General features: G+C 36.4%; 2 protein-coding genes and 1 long non-coding RNA gene across 3 annotated transcripts; 2 read left to right on the forward strand and 1 right to left on the reverse strand.

Moving 5' to 3' along the window:
- The first annotated feature begins 332 nt into the window (after window positions 1-332).
- On the forward strand, window positions 333-3965 carry LOC103875364 (ABC transporter G family member 21). The gene is made up of 5 exons (XM_009153878.3): window positions 333-521; window positions 620-1421; window positions 1712-1909; window positions 1993-2162; window positions 2297-3965. The coding sequence occupies exons 1-5, from the start codon at window positions 333-335 to the stop codon at window positions 2936-2938; spliced, it is 2001 nt and encodes a 666-aa protein (XP_009152126.1). The 3' UTR covers window positions 2939-3965.
- A 3220-nt stretch (window positions 3966-7185) lies between these two features.
- On the reverse strand, window positions 7186-10707 carry LOC117125852. Its single transcript, XR_004448310.1, has 2 exons — window positions 8629-10707; window positions 7186-8529 (listed from the first exon to the last, which is right to left on the reverse strand). It is a non-coding gene; the product is annotated as an uncharacterized LOC117125852 (long non-coding RNA).
- Window positions 10708-11323: 616 nt separating this feature from the next.
- On the forward strand, window positions 11324-16890 carry LOC103875365 (phospholipid-transporting ATPase 10). Its single transcript, XM_009153879.3, has 10 exons — window positions 11324-12012; window positions 12147-12596; window positions 13248-14143; window positions 14325-14435; window positions 14537-14813; window positions 14891-14979; window positions 15058-15376; window positions 15469-15693; window positions 15781-15972; window positions 16041-16890. Exons 1-10 carry the CDS (start codon window positions 11611-11613, stop codon window positions 16689-16691), a joined length of 3612 nt encoding a protein of 1203 aa, XP_009152127.1. The 5' UTR covers window positions 11324-11610; the 3' UTR covers window positions 16692-16890.
- The last annotated feature ends 533 nt before the right edge of the window (window positions 16891-17423 follow it).

Genomic DNA, 17423 nt, shown 5'->3' on the forward strand with positions numbered 1-17423 from the left:
CTATAACCTAACCAGTAGTAAAGTAGATAAGACGTGTGTAACTTTAGTGACAAATATAATGTACTGTACTGTCTATACATACATGTATTGAAAGAATATTTATCAGATTATGTGTGTGTGAGTTTTATAGAAATAATTAAGTTGACATTATTTATTTTTAAAAGTGGGAAAATAATTAATTAATCGCGTTATGATAAAGTATATACTCTCTCCAACTTTAGTTTTTCCCTCCACGATAGTCCCCACTTCTTTTCCTTTATATACACATCACATTTCATGTGAACTTCTCAACTCTACTCATCAAATCCTTCTCTCTTTGTATCTCTCACTAGATGATGCCTCCTAATGAGCAAGAATCTAGCTTTCCGAAAACACCGGGTGCTAACCAAGGCGTAACAAGCCCTGTTCAAGAAACCCGCTTTAGCTCTCCAAGTCATGTAATCCCAGGCCACGACGGTCCGAGTCACCAATCAAGGCAATCTTCCGTTCTACGCCAATCTTTACGTCCTATAATCCTCAAGGTCATTTTTATACTATCCGTTTATTTTCCTTTTGTAACAAATTCTCTCTTTTTTTTTTCTTTTTTTATTTTATGTGTATTTGTAAATATGTAATGTAGTTTGAGGAGCTGACGTACAGTATTACATCACAAACCGGGAAAAGAAGCTACTGGTTTGGTTCACAAGAACCAAAACCGAACCGGTTCGTTCTCAACGGTGTAAGCGGGATAGTCAAGCCAGGTGAGCTACTAGCAATGCTTGGTCCATCAGGTAGTGGCAAAACAACGCTAGTAACGGCGTTAGCCGGACGTTTACACGGTAAGCTCTCAGGAACGGTTAGTTATAACGGAGAACCGTTTACAAGCGCCGTGAAACGTAAAACGGGATTCGTTACGCAAGAAGACGTTCTCTACCCACACTTGACGGTAATGGAGACGCTTACGTACACAGCTTTGCTCCGTTTACCCAAAGAACTGACCCGGAAAGAGAAAATCGAGCAGACGGAGACTGTTGTTTCGGATCTCGGGTTGAACCGGTGCAGTAACAGCGTGATCGGAGGCGGGTTGGTCCGAGGGATATCGGGTGGGGAGAGAAAACGGGTTGGTATCGGACAAGAAATGCTTGTGAACCCGAGTTTGTTGCTTCTTGATGAGCCGACGTCGGGGCTTGATTCCACGACGGCGGCGCGTATAGTCGCCACGTTGAGAACGTTAGCGCGTGGTGGTCGGACGGTGGTCACGACGATTCATCAGCCGTCGAGTAGGCTTTATAGGATGTTTGATAAAGTGTTGGTTTTGTCTGAAGGAAGTCCGATTTATAGTGGGGATTCGGGTCGGGTCATGGAGTATTTTGGATCGATTGGGTTTCAACCCGGATCCAGTTTTGTTAACCCGGCTGACTTCGTTCTTGATCTTGCTAACGGTTGGTACATAATCTATTTCGAAGTTTCTTTTTTTAGAAAAATAAAGACAGCAAAAAGCTAAACGCTTTGTTTGGTTTTGCTCATGCATCATGAGATATGTGACAACGACAATTTTAATCCCTTTCTTTGCATCTTTATTACAAGCTTTGTCCTTTTTAATTTAAATTTTATCTTAAAACAGAGAAATAAAAAGCTTGTTAATAGTGGAATAAATCATGTATGTTTAGATGTTGCTTTTGACTATATATTTTGAATATACATTTTAATAAATATCTGAGTATTTTTGCAGGAATTACTTCGGATACAAAGCAACATGATCAAGTCGACATAAATGGGAGATTAGATCGGCTTGAAGAACAAAACTCAGTAAAACAGTCGTTAATATCGTCTTACAAAAATAACTTGTATCCACCTTTGAAAGAAGAAGTTTCTAGAACATATCCACAAGATCAAACGGCCAATGGATCGAGAGCAAAGTCTTTAACAAGTAAGTCACTAAAGTTTAATAGTAATTTTTCTATTTTAGTTGGTTGATTACAATTGTTGTAACGATATGTCCTTTATGTGAAGATCGATGGCCAACAAGTTGGTGGATGCAGTTCTCAGTTTTACTGAAGCGAGGTTTAAAGGAGAGAAGTCATGAATCATTTTCAGGACTAAGAATATTTATGGTCATGTCGGTTTCTATACTTTCTGGCCTCTTATGGTGGCATTCTCGCGTTGCTCATATACAAGATCAGGTAAAAAACAAATACTAAACCGTGATATTACTATCTGATTATCATTTTCAAGTAAATATTTTAGTTGACATAAGGTTAAAAACCATAAATCTCTTTCTTTCAAATTCTAAATGCAAACATGAATCATAAAACAGGTGGGTCTATTGTTCTTCTTCTCGATATTCTGGGGATTCTTTCCTCTCTTCAACGCCATATTTACATTCCCTCAAGAACGTCCAATGCTCATAAAAGAGCGATCCTCAGGAATCTATAGACTCTCCTCCTACTACATAGCAAGAATAGTTGGGGATTTACCAATGGAACTCATTCTTCCAACGATCTTTGTCACGATCACATATTGGATGGGAGGTCTCAAACCATCTTTAACCACATTCCTCTTGACCCTTATGATCGTTCTCTACAATGTTTTAGTGGCTCAAGGCGTAGGGTTAGCCTTAGGAGCAATTTTGATGGATGCGAAAAAAGCAGCAACATTTTCTTCGGTTTTAATGCTAGTGTTCTTACTAGCCGGAGGTTACTATATCCAGCATATACCGGGGTTCATCGCGTGGTTGAAGTATATTTCTTTTAGCCATTATTGCTATAAGCTTCTTGTTGGAGTTCAATACACATGGGATGAGGTATATGAATGTGGACCAGGGTTGCATTGTAGCGTTATGGATTATGAAGGGATTAAGAATTTGAGGATAGGGTATATGATGTGGGATGTTTTGGCTCTTGCCCTTATGTTGTTTCTTTATAGAGTTCTTGCTTACCTCGCTCTAAGGAACTTGTGACTGCTTCTAATTTGTATTTTTTTTAACTATGTATAAGCCAAGTAAGTGTAAAATATCAATAAGATTACTATTGTGGTTCATTTCTCTTTCGCAACTCAAGAACAAATCAAGAAGAAGGATTAAAAAGACCCAACTGTATACGAAATCATAGTCTAACTAAACACTGAATCAACCCATGACATCTTGAAAGTTGTTAAAAACTTAAAACTAACCAAGAAAATCCTTTAAAATGATAGATGGTTTAAACTGCTTACTATAAAACCTCAAGTTCTGAAACTTCACCAGTGAGTAAAAAAAACGACAGAATGGATAAACCCATGCCTGTATTACGTTTACAGCCCATTTTGACACCTCAAATTAAAATACGTACGTTAGTAATTTAATAGTTATATGATGTGTGAGAAAGAACAGAGACTGTCCATGTCGAGGACTTCCTTATCCGTTGGGTCATTCGGTTAAGACGTGTCTCGTGTTTCCATGTGTTTGAGCACGTCATCCCAGCACTAAAGCCAAGCGCGTGGTCGCTTTGCGTTCTTGTGGATGTGCTCTTCCGGCTCGTGAGGTGACCCGGAGGGCAAGGCGTGGAGATGTGGCTGCTTATCACCCCATTTTTGTGCAGGTTTTAGGCGTATGGTTCTTCGGAGCTTCTTGCGTCTCAATAATTGCTTGGTCTTGGTGATGCGGGAGTTCTAGGCCTCTTGAGAGGCTGCTGTTCGTGTTGGTCAACGCTTAGGAAGTCTACTGCGAGCTGTTCTTGGTCGAGTCAATCATAAAGAGCGGATCATCGGGGAGGCCAAAATTACCGGGTTCTGACTCTCGGATTAACTGTGATTCTTCCTTTTGCGGCAAGCGGTTGTGCGGATTAGTTGAGACCTCCGGTAGCAGTTTTTTCTTGTTGTGTATGTCTCTTGTTTTGTCAAGTTTGAGTTGTTGTTTAGGTTTTTATTTTTTTTCTTCTGTTTCTTTGTTATCTTTGTAATTCTGTCAAAAAACTGAAAATTGGTAATAATATCTTTACATTTTTACCAAAAAAAAAAAAAAAATGTGTGAGAAAGAATATATCAAAGTCTATGTAAATATCCGACAGGTAAATATTATGAATTCTGAGAGCCATCAGACATCGATGGTGAGTGATGGTCCAATAAAACCACTAAGCGTCACTTAACTTTATTTTGAATGAAAATGTTTTATGTATGAACTAAACATATTATTGGTATGTGATTGACGAATCCATCTACGGGTATAACTAGGTTGGCAGGTTTCTGGAGGTCCTCATGAGAAGCATGATATTTATAGCAGCCACTTCTCGCTGCAGATGAACTTTAAAAGCAGCAGACTCACAGATCTCTTTGTTGCAATACTCTTAAAAATGAATGGTAAAACAAGACATATGGAATCTAAGAATTGCTTTCTTTGTTCTAGAAAAAATTATTTACTTTTCTTGCCTTTTGTTTGTTTTCATAATTAAGAAAGTACATTTTCTTGGTTCTTGTCTGTTGAAATGCAGAAAGACTTATGGAGTACGTAGAAAGCATCTTACATATACAGAAACATAAGATCGTTTAACGTTAACTGTTAATGAATTGTATACTTTTTTTGCAAAGATCTTTTGTACGGACCCTATTGGGAACATGTGTTTAGCTATTTGAAAGGGGGCTTAGAAGATAAGGAGAAGGTTCTATTAATGAAGTATGAAGAGATCATTGAGGAGCTTTTTTTCAAGTCAAGAGACCCGCTGAGTTCTTGAATTGTCCATTCACGGAGGAGGAAGAATAGAGTGGATCGGTGAAGGAGATCGTGAACTTGTGTAGTTTGAGCTTTGATATTAAAAAGATTGGGACGATAAGAGTCGGTGTAGATACTAATGTGTTCTTTAGGAAAGGTGAATTGGTGATTGGAAAAATGATCTCACTCTACAAATGGCGAAAACGATTGAAGAGATCATTGGATGTTAGGCTAAGAGGTTTGGGTTTGATATTTCAATAAAGTTGTTTTTACTTAAGCAGACATAATTTCAGCGAACAAAGTTATGTTACGATTTACGAGGTTCGAATTTTCATAGGTAGTTAAGTCTAAAGATTATTATTACAAACTAGCAAGGTTAGGTCTCAGAACCACATCTCCAAGATTCTAAGTCACCACCACCATATAAGACCAAGGGTCAAATTACTGCTTTCCTCACTCGCGATTTTCCATCTTAAACAACAGAGAATAGTTGGATCCAGTTCACATCTTTGATCCATGTAAGAGTAGAGAAGTTTGTATACAAACCTCTTGATATGATCAAGTATTAGAAGCCTTGCCCCTGGTGGAATGTTCAATTCTTGTAGCTCTCCCTAGATTCAGAATTGATGAAAAAGGAGACAAGACAAGGTTTAGTTTAAAGTTGCTACATAATAAACTCAAGCTTGAAAGAGATGTGTGTATAGATAACCTATCAGTGAGCAATGGCAAGGTAAGATCAGCGAAATGTCCCTTCTTGAAGCTCTTCTCGTATACCTCAAGGCCTAGCTTCAATAGCATAGCTCTTGCCTCTGTGTAAAAGGTGTCTTGGGCATTGCGCGAATTGATTGTTTCATGCACCTGAAGGGAAAACAAAAACAAACGGTGTTAAGTAAGAAGAAGATGTACTCTTGTATTGTTAATTCATGAATCCAGTGAGAGCACCGACATGAACAAGCAACCACCTTATACGATATTCCTAACAAAACAGCATAATAAGCAGCGCTGGAGAGTGCCTGCTATACCGCCGTAAGCAGCTCAGGCGACACCGCCAAATGTGGTAGCGATGACCGGTACTATCAGCTTGAACGTAGTCGGATTCGTTTCCTTCGGTGACGAATCCTCCGTCACCATCGTATCTCCGCCGCCGGCGAGTAGCGTCGTCATTGTTTGTTCGCTTTTCATTTTCTCTATTTTTTTCTTCTTCTTCTTCGACCTTTTTAGATACCAGAGTAATGATTCTTATTCTCTCTTGTTTTTCTTCTTCTTTAGATATTAATTATTATTGGACGTGTTCTTTGTAGAAGCCGTAAAACCGGTTCGAGTTAAACGATAATATAAATACGATGTTAAGGAAAAAATAGACGATGCAAAACCGAAATGGAAATGAAACCATGGAGTAGAGACGAATCTCTTTCCTTAACTCTTAATATTCGCTCCGTTAGTGCGACGGATCTGTACGAATATGAGTCCCAGGATAAAACCATGTAAGGTTATCACGCAGCACTCGTGAAGAACCTCTACGAACTAATAATCTACGAAACATTCTCTAGACTTACGCGTAGGAGTTTTTGCTGGTATTTTGCTGTGAAAAAGTTGAGAAATGAATAAAGATGAGAGGCGATATTTAAAGAGACGGAGACGACCCACTTCCCGCAACAGCTGCTGCACGTGGGCGAGAATCTCGCGGAGATCGAAGGAAGTTGAGTTTCGAAACTTCTTCCTCAAGACTCTCTCTTATCTCGTTTAAAACTTTCGAGAGGATAACATGCATGACGTTTTTATTTTCTAGACAAACTACTTGTCGTTTTAAATAAAATTGTATGCTGTTTTTTCTCGAAATAAATGACAAAACGTTGAGCTTAACTTGGTCCGAAAAGAATAATTTTTATCGGGCCAAAGGCCAAAGGCCCAAACCGGCCGGGCAGCGGCGGCGCGCGTGGGGAGCCTTCTCCTCTCTCAAGCTGTTTAACCCATGATATCATGAGATCATATATAAACACTTCAAATTTTCTTCTCCTGGCCGATGTGGGACTTTCCCCACTTCACCATTTCATTTATTTAGCATTTCTGATGGGCTCAGACCCATATCATTTGATATTCACATTTTAATAAAGCCCATTGGCTTTATTGTTCCAACATTCTTCAAGTAAAGGATGTGTTGTATCCCACAAGAAGATAAACCCTAACTACAGTATTGCTATTTACTCGTATAGAGCACACTTCTCATTTTGGAACAACGAGCTTACTATAATAAGCACACACGCATTACTTATTGATATTTGGTGTAGATTCTAAATTTCTAATGATCGTTTGATTTTTCAATTACGTTGTTTTATCAATAAGTCTTAAGGTTCCTAATTAGATGTTTACAGAACATATATCCAACATAATTAATTGTTACTTCTTATTTTCACTACCACAAAAGCCTTTGTGTTCTTAATATTGTTGAATCTTGATGATTTAATATTTCATATTGGGCTTTCTGTCAGTTATTGGAGAAGTAGGTCCATTTACATCTTTGATGTTTTGTTCTATGGAATAATGGAATGGATCGGAAAGTTTTTTTTTTCTTTCAAGTGAATGCTTTTTTTCAGCCTTTGCTAAGATGATTTTTTTCTTTAATTTAAATTAGTGCTTATTTTCAAGATTAAAATAATAGCTTTCAGATTTTAGAAGAAAAATGAATAAAGAATGAGGTTTAAGCAAAGTTAAACCTTAGCACAAAAACAAACTCCATGATGAAATGAATTTGGATGTTATGCTGCGGTACATAGTGATGAGAATCATATAAATAAGATATTTTTCATTTCATCCAAAACATATTTTGTTTTCATTATCAAAAAAAAATTCTCACCCATTCCATCCATATCTTTCTCTTTTTACTACATTAAAGTCTGAACATGCCTTATAGGTAGATATGTGTATGTGACCATTTAATTCTGTTTCATTAATGGTTGTCAGGTGACCTTAAGTTTCTTTTTAAGATATCTAGAAGCTTTGATTCCGATTTCTTTTTGGAAAAGAAAATATAGTTGTGATATTAATGACGACTATGAATCCATGACATCACTGATGATTATAGAGTCACGTGTTATGAAAGTCAATAATACTGCCAATATCAACTATTCAACCTAATTGTATTGTTAAGGTTTGATTTCATAAATTTAAATGACGAAACAATAGAGACGGGAAAAAGTACCGACGTGGTCTTGCTATTTATGGAACTTAATTTAATTTGATTGATAGGAGTATAAGAACATGATTAATGGAATTCTTATGGCATCTCCATCCTTACTCCATTTTTTCTTCTAAAATGAAGTAAAAGTGAATATGGAGTAAGGAATGTTCCAACCCAATTCCATATCTTATTCCATAATGAAATTTACTCTATTTTGGAGGAAAAAATGGAGTTTTACATTGGAGATGCTCTTAAAACATGTTCAATGGAGAACCCCTAAATGGATTCTTAATGAATATATATAATTAATAAATTTAAGTTAAGAATTTTTGTTAAGAGACAATGATTTTGAATGCTCCAATGGTAGAATTCAATTAAAGATTCTTAAAAAAAAATTATATTGAAAAAGAGTAAAAAAAATAACGATTTGTTTTTCAAATATAGTTGTCTGTTGATCATAATGTTGAGATGATTATGGTGACTTAGAAAACGAGATGAGATCGGAAATCCACATGTGTGGGGTGTCTCCACCAAACTTCTTCTTGTCAACATGACCGATGAGCAGCTTCATGTAGCCACCACCACAGTCAAGCTTTTGCTCGTGCTTGACTGAGAACTGGAAGACTAGAATTTTTTCCTTGTTACTGAATTCAGGGAACTCAGTTGAAATGGCATAAAAATCTGATACCTGCAAGAAAATAAACAAAGCATTAACACAAACTAAGAATACGTAGAGGAATTTAAATATCATGTATCCATGGATAACTAGCCAAAGGCTGAATCATACCTTTATCGTTAGCGTCACCAGTCACAATTTCCCGATGTGTGATATCACTCTCCAGCAGAGGTCTCATCTTTCTTCTACTCGGATTTAACCCATCTCTTCTCTCATCCATCAAATCAAGACTGAAAATCCGACGAGAAGAACCGCAAGATTATTTATCAAGTTCAACACAATACAACATCCAATACAAGAGTCAGTCACGGATTCTTCAAATGAAATATTCGTTAAGAGTAAATACTCTTTAGAAACAGTCGACTAAGCAAACTCATGAGCCTGCTCCAACCAACAAAATTTCTCCCATACAATACTGCAAATATTTAAGAGCTGGTTCTTAACATTTTTAGTTAAAAGTTAAGATGTAGTTTTGTATATTCCGTTAAGAACTTCATCCTAAGAGCATGATTAATCCGGACTCTTAATTTGGAGTTCTTAACTCACGATTTGATATTTTTTTATTTTTTATTTTATTTATTTTTTACATTTTTGGCTAAGAACTGGCTCTTATATCTTTTATTTAAGAGACGCTTCTTAGCTTTTCTTAGTTAAAAGCTAAGAAACGGTTCTTAACTGAAATTAAGAACCCCACCCTAAAAGTCCGGGTTAATCATGGTCTAAGAATCGTCCATTAATCATGCTCTAAGAGCCCAAGCCTAAAGAAACAATCAAGTTCATTAGTTTATGTCTTTAGGGTTTCTAGCAAGTATAAATATGTGTAATGACATTATGTTTAACTCAACCTTGCTAACGTGAAAGTCAGCCCCTCCTCTCTATTTATGAAATACAATCTCTATCTATTTTGTTTTTGAAGGCAACCTAAAGTCTTTACCTTTCTTGTTCTACATTGCACAATAAATCTTTAATAAGCTATTTCAATATCTCTGTTTTCTATGTTAATAAAGCTCATTTAAGCAAAGTCTAGTCTAGTTTTGAGATTCTCTACAAGGAGGATTATTATTAGTCACCACTCACCAGTGTGTTAGATGATACTCCCTTTAAATGGATTAGTGAGAACTTCGTTATCCATGAAACCTAGTTTAGCATAGTTAATAGTAGAGTTTTAAGAAAGTTATAACCACCGTTGTAATGCCGCATATTCTGTAGTCAAAGCAATAATCTGTTTAGATTATACTATTATACTCACTCACGTACGTACACACAACGTGGATAATGTTTGAATGGTCGCGCAGCCAGACATGATAATGATAATACAAGTAGGTGTTGGCATGCATGGCGCATGTATGTAAAAGATCACATGAAAAACGTTAGTTTATCTTAATTTAAAAATCTCAAATTATTGGTATTGGATTAGCACTCTAATCACGGGTTTTTAAAAAATCGGTCCAACCAAACATAATATATTATCATAAAACTTTATAGACTATTAAATTCACAATGAAATAACCATGATATCTGTGATGGTTTTTTGGTAGGCATCACTATCACCGCGGTACTGTTTGGTTTCAAACTTTACATAATGCATTTTGTTACAAAAAAAAACACAGTAAAATATGAGCTTAAATTTATATTCATCACTGCTCACAAAAAAAAAAAATTTATAGCCATCTTTATATTTCTACCAATTGCTTTTCGAATTATTATTTTTGTTGATTTAGTAATGAAAGATTTCCATATGTATGAGTCTTAATCAATTTTTAATTAAATATACGTTTTATTTTAGTGAAATTTAAATTTTGCTTGTTTTCTTAAACTATAACTATATAGGAATTACAGTAAGATGGTCTTCATATACTAGAAGTCATAATTAAGAGGATGGTTTACATTAATCATAGGCTTAGTATAAAATCAATTTCCAAGAAACTTCCACCTTAATTTAAAGAAATGTACAAAATAAACGATTATACTATAAAACAAAATTAGCAAACCAATAAATTGCTACGATCCACGCCCCTTCCAGCTATTGCATCATTTTGTCTATTTCCTTAATTCTCATTAATGTCTAGGACAAGAACAAAAAGAGGTACTAACGCTAGAGGCATAACACACACTGATACTCAAATAAGATTCTTTATGCTGTTATTAGCTACAGTGAATGAGGTGAATTGGTGAAAGCTACCAAACAGATTACAAATTCACTCCTTGGGCATTGTCGTTTCTTAGTATAACCATATAACAAATCTAAATACTAGTAATTATAAAGATCAATTAATCCACCCCGGTTAGATTTATACTGCTTTTATTTGTCATTCGCCATTATAGCCAATCATTTAACAAAAACCACCATCAAAGTAATGACCTATTCTCATCAAATGGTGGTGGTCTAGTAGTTCTCATTCAAGGAGAAATTGTTGTGTAAAGAGATCGACTTTGTTTGGCAAGTTAAATACTGTCACATTTTTAAAACCATTAAAATCTGACAAATGAACTATTCAACGGTTGTGTTCAATTCGTAAAGAGATTAGTTGGGTGTTACAAGATTGGATCATCGTCTGATCAGTGGTTGAAATTTCCGAAGTTAATACATTCTATAATAGCTGTAAATTCTTCATGCTCGATCGATGAAATTACCTTAGCAGTTATCCTGTTCTGGAAGCACTCTATTATCTAGAAATAATTTGCAAAATTCAATCACTTATTACGACACCCGCCTACAATTTTTTTGATATTTTCCAAAGCAAGCAACACTCATGAAAAAATATTTTAAAATAAAATAACTAAAACTCATCTAAAAGTCAGTAAACAAGCCAACAGAGTGTTACGCTCAAAGTCATCTTCCAAAGTTTGGTCTCTTTATAGAAAAAAAACCTCTTACCTTCACAAGTTTTTAAAGCTACATAAGTCTTCCATATTCATATCAAAAGATTCAGCATTTCTACATTCTTTAATTCTTTTCTTCCCTCAAATAAAAAAAGAACCCACCAAAATCTCCAAGAAATCAAGTGTGTTCTCCAAGTTTTTCATTTTTTTCAGTTGGCTTTCTTGTGAAATTATCACAAATTTTCAGACAAAGAAGATTAGCTAGTAGCTATGGCAGGTGGTGGTCGGAGAAAAAGAAGAAGATTACATCTAAGCAGGATCTATTCTTACACATGTGGTAAATCAAGTTTCCAAGAAGACCATTCTAACATAGGAGGCCCCGGTTTCTCCCGTGTCGTCTACTGTAACGAACCGGATTCTCCGGCCGCCGAACGCCGGAACTACGCCGGAAATTACGTCCGTTCAACTAAATACACCGTCGCTTCTTTCTTCCCAAAATCTCTCTTCGAGCAGTTCCGCCGCGTGGCCAACTTCTACTTCCTCGTCACCGGATTCTTGTCCTTGACTGATCTCTCTCCTTATGGAGCCGTTAGTGCTCTCTTACCTCTTGCTCTCGTCATCACCGTCACTATGGTTAAAGATGGCATCGAAGATTGGCACCGGAAACAACAGGTCCGACCAAAGTTTATATCTTTCATCTTTTTATTACATAGACGTTTTATAAAGTTTTAATTTTTATTTATTTTTTTATTTTTTGAAACATTTGTTATAACGAAGCTATAGTTTTAATTTTTATTTAAATTCAGGATATTGAGGTGAATAACAGAAAAGTGAAAGTTCACGACGGAGATGGAATATTCCGGCGAGATGAGTGGAGGAATCTGAGAGTAGGTGACGTGGTGAGAGTGGAGAAAGACGAGTTTTTCCCCGCGGATCTTTTGCTACTGTCATCGAGCTACGAGGATTCGATTTGCTATGTAGAGACGATGAATCTTGATGGAGAGACGAACCTGAAAGTGAAACAGGGTCTCGATGCGACTTCTTCGTTGTTGAATGAAGATTCTGATTTTAGAGAGTTCAGAGGCGTTGTTAGATGTGAAGATCCGAATGTGAATCTTTATATGTTTGTTGGGAGTTTGGAGCTTGGAGAAGAGAGGTTCCCTTTGTCGATTCAGCAGATTCTTCTTAGAGATTCGAAGCTTCGTAACACGGAGTATGTGTACGGAGCTGTAGTTTTTACCGGACATGATACAAAGGTACACAGTTTCATTGGATCTCGTTCTGCTCTGTCTTTTTTTTTCTTGACTGAAACAAAGGCTCTTTAATTAATACCACCGGAAATTTATGTTTTAGGTTTTTCAAAGATATTAGAAAATTAAATAAGTATATAGTTTCATTAATCATTTTAATTCTATTTTTATGAATTTAAAATTTAATTATTATCTAATAAAATTATATCACTCATATTTTATATGTTAGTTTTTGATGTAAAATCCATTAACTAAAGTGTAAAATATTAATTTTCCAAATACAATAAAAAATCTAAAACGTCAATTTTTAAATATATAATATAATCTTAAATAATTTTACACATACTTCTATTATTCTGAAATGTCATCAAATATCATAATTATAAATAAAATTGTTTTAATATAAATTCTCATACAACAAATATTGTTTATTAGAAAACAAAAGATTTAGAATCTCAAAAATCATTCCACCGATTCCTTTTCTTACGTGACTTACCAGTGTGAACCCAAAGCTTTTACATTATTCCACCATTCTATATTTGCGCATACAACTTTCCATTGTCCACTATTCAATAATGTTTAGCTAAAGTAATACAAAATATAACCCAATAACTTTTTAGACTAAAAAATCTTTATTTTGATGAATGGAAAAAACAGGTGATACAGAACTCAACTGATCCACCATCAAAAAGAAGCAGGATCGAGAGAAAAATGGACAAGATCATCTACTTAATGTTCGGTCTCATCGTTCTAATGTCATTCGTCGGATCAATCATCTTCGGAGTCGAAACAAGACAAGACAAACTCAAAGACGGAAGAACAGAGAGATGGTACTTGAAGCCAGACGATGCAACCGTCTTCTTTGATCCAGAAAGAGCTCCAAAGGCTGCAATCTACCATTTCGTCACCGCCGTTATGCTCTACGGTTACTTCATACCAATATCGCTTTACGTCTCCATCGAGATGGTTAAAGTTCTTCAGAGCATTTTCATCAACAGAGACATTCATATGTACTACGAAGAAACTGATAAGCCCGCGCAGGCACGGACTTCGAACTTGAACGAAGAGCTTGGTATGGTCGACACGATCCTATCCGACAAAACCGGGACTTTAACGTGTAACTCCATGGAGTTTATCAAGTGTTCTATCGCCGGTACGGCTTATGGACGTGGGATAACGGAGGTGGAGAGAGCTATGGCGGTGAGAAGCGGCGGTTCGCCTTTGGTTGATGAGGAGTTAGATGTTGTTGTGGATAAGTCTGGTCCTAAGGTTAAAGGGTTTAACTTTGAGGATGAAAGGGTTATGAATGGGAACTGGGTGAAGCAGCCTCAAGCTGCCGTGTTGCAGAAGTTTTTTAGGTTACTTGCCGTGTGTCACACGGCGATACCCGAAACCGATGAAGAGACTGGGAATGTTTCTTATGAGGCTGAGTCTCCTGATGAAGCTGCGTTTGTTGTTGCTGCACGAGAGCTTGGGTTTGAGTTCTTTAACCGGACGCAAAACGAAATCTCCTTTAGGGAATTGGATCTTGTAACCCGTGAAAATGTCGAAAGGTTAGTTTAATTTTCTTTTCGAGCTTAAGAAACCATAAACTTTTTAGGTTAATTTTTAATTTAAAAATAAATTGACAATGTGGGGAAAATTGAATGTTTCATCCGTTTGTGCCTAGAAGCGCCAATGATCTTAGGTCATTTATTTGATTCCTTGAGCTCAAAGCTACCTATGTTCTTGCAGGGTTTATAAGTTACTAAACGTTCTTGAGTTCAATAGCTCGAGGAAGAGAATGTCAGTGATTGTAAGAGACGATGACGGAAGGCTCTTGTTGTTGTCTAAAGGAGCTGACAAGTAAGCTATTTGAGGACACTACACACATTATTCTATTCTGTCTGAATCCTTTGTGATCAAAGAAGATTTACTTTATGTTTTATTTTTGTTTTCTTTTTTAGTGTAATGTTCGAAAGACTTGCAAAGAACGGTCGTCAATTCGAAGCCAAAACCCAAGAACATGTAAACCAATATGCAGATGCAGGTCTAAGGACTTTGATACTTGCATACCGCGAGGTTGATGAAAACGAGTACATAGAGTTCAACAAGAGTTTCAATGAAGCTAAGAGTTCGGTAAGTGAGGATCGTGAAGCTTTGATAGATGATATCACAGATAAGATGGAACGTGATCTCATTCTCCTTGGTGCTACAGCTGTTGAGGACAAACTTCAGAATGGGGTATGACTTCTATTTATAGACTATATAATGCAACAAGAGTTTGATAGTTTACGGTTTTTGGATTGATGTGTGTTTAGGTTCCAGAATGTATAGACAAACTTGCTCAAGCTGGAATCAAGATTTGGGTTCTAACTGGAGACAAGATGGAGACAGCTATCAATATTGGGTAATGAATCATTTTCATTTATCATAGTCATGAATGTTCTTGTTCTTGGTTTACTGACAGTAGATTATTTTCTTCCAGATTTGCTTCTAGTTTACTAAGACAAGAGATGAAACAGATCATCATCAACCTTGAGACACCACATATCAAGTCCTTGGAGAAATCTGGAATTAAAGACGAGATTGAACTGGCATCTAGGGAAAGCGTTGTGAAGCAAATAGAAGAAGGAAGGGCTCTACTGGACGCATCAGGCGCAAGCTCTGAAGCGTTTGCACTAATCATAGATGGGAAGTCGTTAACCTACGCTCTCGAGGAGGAAATCAAGAAAACGTTTCTTGATCTTGCCACTGGTTGTGCCTCTGTGATTTGCTGCAGATCATCACCTAAACAAAAAGCATTGGTACAATCTTCAAAACCTTGGCATGCTTCCTTTTGCATGTGTTCTCATTGTAAAATCTCTTATTTTGTTCTCTAACATAACATGTTTCTTAGGTTACACGACTGGTTAAGTCTGGAACTGGAAAAACAACCTTAGCGATTGGTGATGGAGCAAATGATGTAGGAATGCTTCAAGAAGCTGACATTGGTGTAGGAATAAGTGGTGTCGAAGGGATGCAAGCAGTGATGTCTAGTGATATCGCCATTGCTCAGTTCAGATACCTAGAGCGGTTATTGCTAGTCCATGGTCATTGGTGTTACAGCAGAATCTCATCCATGGTAAGAAAAGATTTGAAAATGTTCCCTTAAAGCCTCTTCATCAATCTGTCTCTTACCATTTTTTTTCTTTTTGCTTGCCTCTTGCAGATATGCTACTTCTTCTACAAGAATATTACTTTCGGTGTCACAATATTCTTATATGAAGCTTACACTTCCTTCTCTGCACAACCTGCCTACAACGACTGGTTTCTCTCTCTTTTCAACGTCTTTTTCTCTTCTCTCCCCGTTATTGCACTTGGAGTCTTTGATCAAGATGTCTCATCTCGCTTCTGTTACAAGGTAGGTTTTAGGTTTAGGGTTCAAAACATTTGATCTGCAAGAGTCACTTACCATGTTTTTTCTGGCAGTTTCCGTTGCTATACCAAGAAGGTGTGCAAAACATTCTCTTCAGCTGGAAACGGATCATAGGATGGATGTTCAACGGACTCATAAGTGCCCTCGCTATTTTCTTCCTCTGCAAGGAATCTCTAAAACATCAGCTATTCGACCCAAACGGCAAAACGGCAGGCTGGGAAGTCCTGGGAGGAACAATGTACACTTGCATTGTGTGGGTCGTCAATCTCCAAATGGCGTTATCTATAAGTTACTTCACATGGGTCCAACACATTGTGATTTGGGGATCAATTGCTCTTTGGTACATCTTCCTCATGATCTATGGAGCTATGTCTCCAAGTTTCTCCACTGATGCTTACATGGTCTTCCTCGAAGCCCTAGCTCCTGCTCCTTCGTACTGGCTCACCACTCTCTTCGTGATGATCTTCGCTTTGATACCTTACTTCATCTACAAGTCAGTGCAAATGAGGTTTTTCCCTGTATACCATCAAATGATTCAGTGGATTCGGTACGAGGGTCACTCTAATGATCCTGAGTTTGTTGAGATGGTGAGGCAGAGGTCGATTAGACCCACCACTGTTGGATACACGGCGAGACGAGCTGCTAGTGTACGGCGAGAAGATAGGTTTTACGATCAAATCCATAAAGATCTTGTTGCTTTCTGAAGAGTATCAAATTAATTTTAATATAAATATATATATACATCTTTAAATGTAGAGATTAGGGCTTTTTTCATTAGATTCCTTGTCAGAAATGCATCTGTGGTTATTATACTTAACACACACGGAAATATTTTTTGTACATATTTTTTTTGTGGATAGTACGATAGTTCATTATCGTTAGCCTATTTCTTGTGGATGCACACACGGAGATGTATGCCTTTTTTTTTCTCTTACTGTATTTATAATTAATAGACTAATAGTAAAATATGTTTGAAATTATGATGGTGGAAACAAACTCAAAATGTTATTTTTACTTCTTCATTTAAGTTTATTTACTTCACTAGTAATGTAGATTCAAATATTTTATGAACGTTTTCTAGATTTAATTGTTATACTATCTTATTTTTTTTGTAAGAACACCGATTTTTAATAAGGAAAAAGTAAGTTCTCAAGTGTTCGCTAAGTTAGTACAATGCATTTAGATCATACAAAGAATAAAGACAGCAAACTTTGGATTTTTTCAATTTCAGACAAAGACTATAGAGAAGGATCATGTGAGGTTCGGTGAGATAATTATTTATGTTATCCATGTTCCCATTTGTCTTTAGGATTGACAACACTTTTATCAGTAATATATCTATTTAGTTTTTATTTTGTCAACGATTTCAATGATTTGACTCTTTCGGCCATTATGGGTCATCGTGAAACACTTAACCATTGCAGTTAATCCAGTTG

This window comes from Brassica rapa, chromosome A06, assembly GCF_000309985.2.
Source record: "Brassica rapa cultivar Chiifu-401-42 chromosome A06, CAAS_Brap_v3.01, whole genome shotgun sequence".
NCBI lineage: Eukaryota > Viridiplantae > Streptophyta > Magnoliopsida > Brassicales > Brassicaceae > Brassica > Brassica rapa.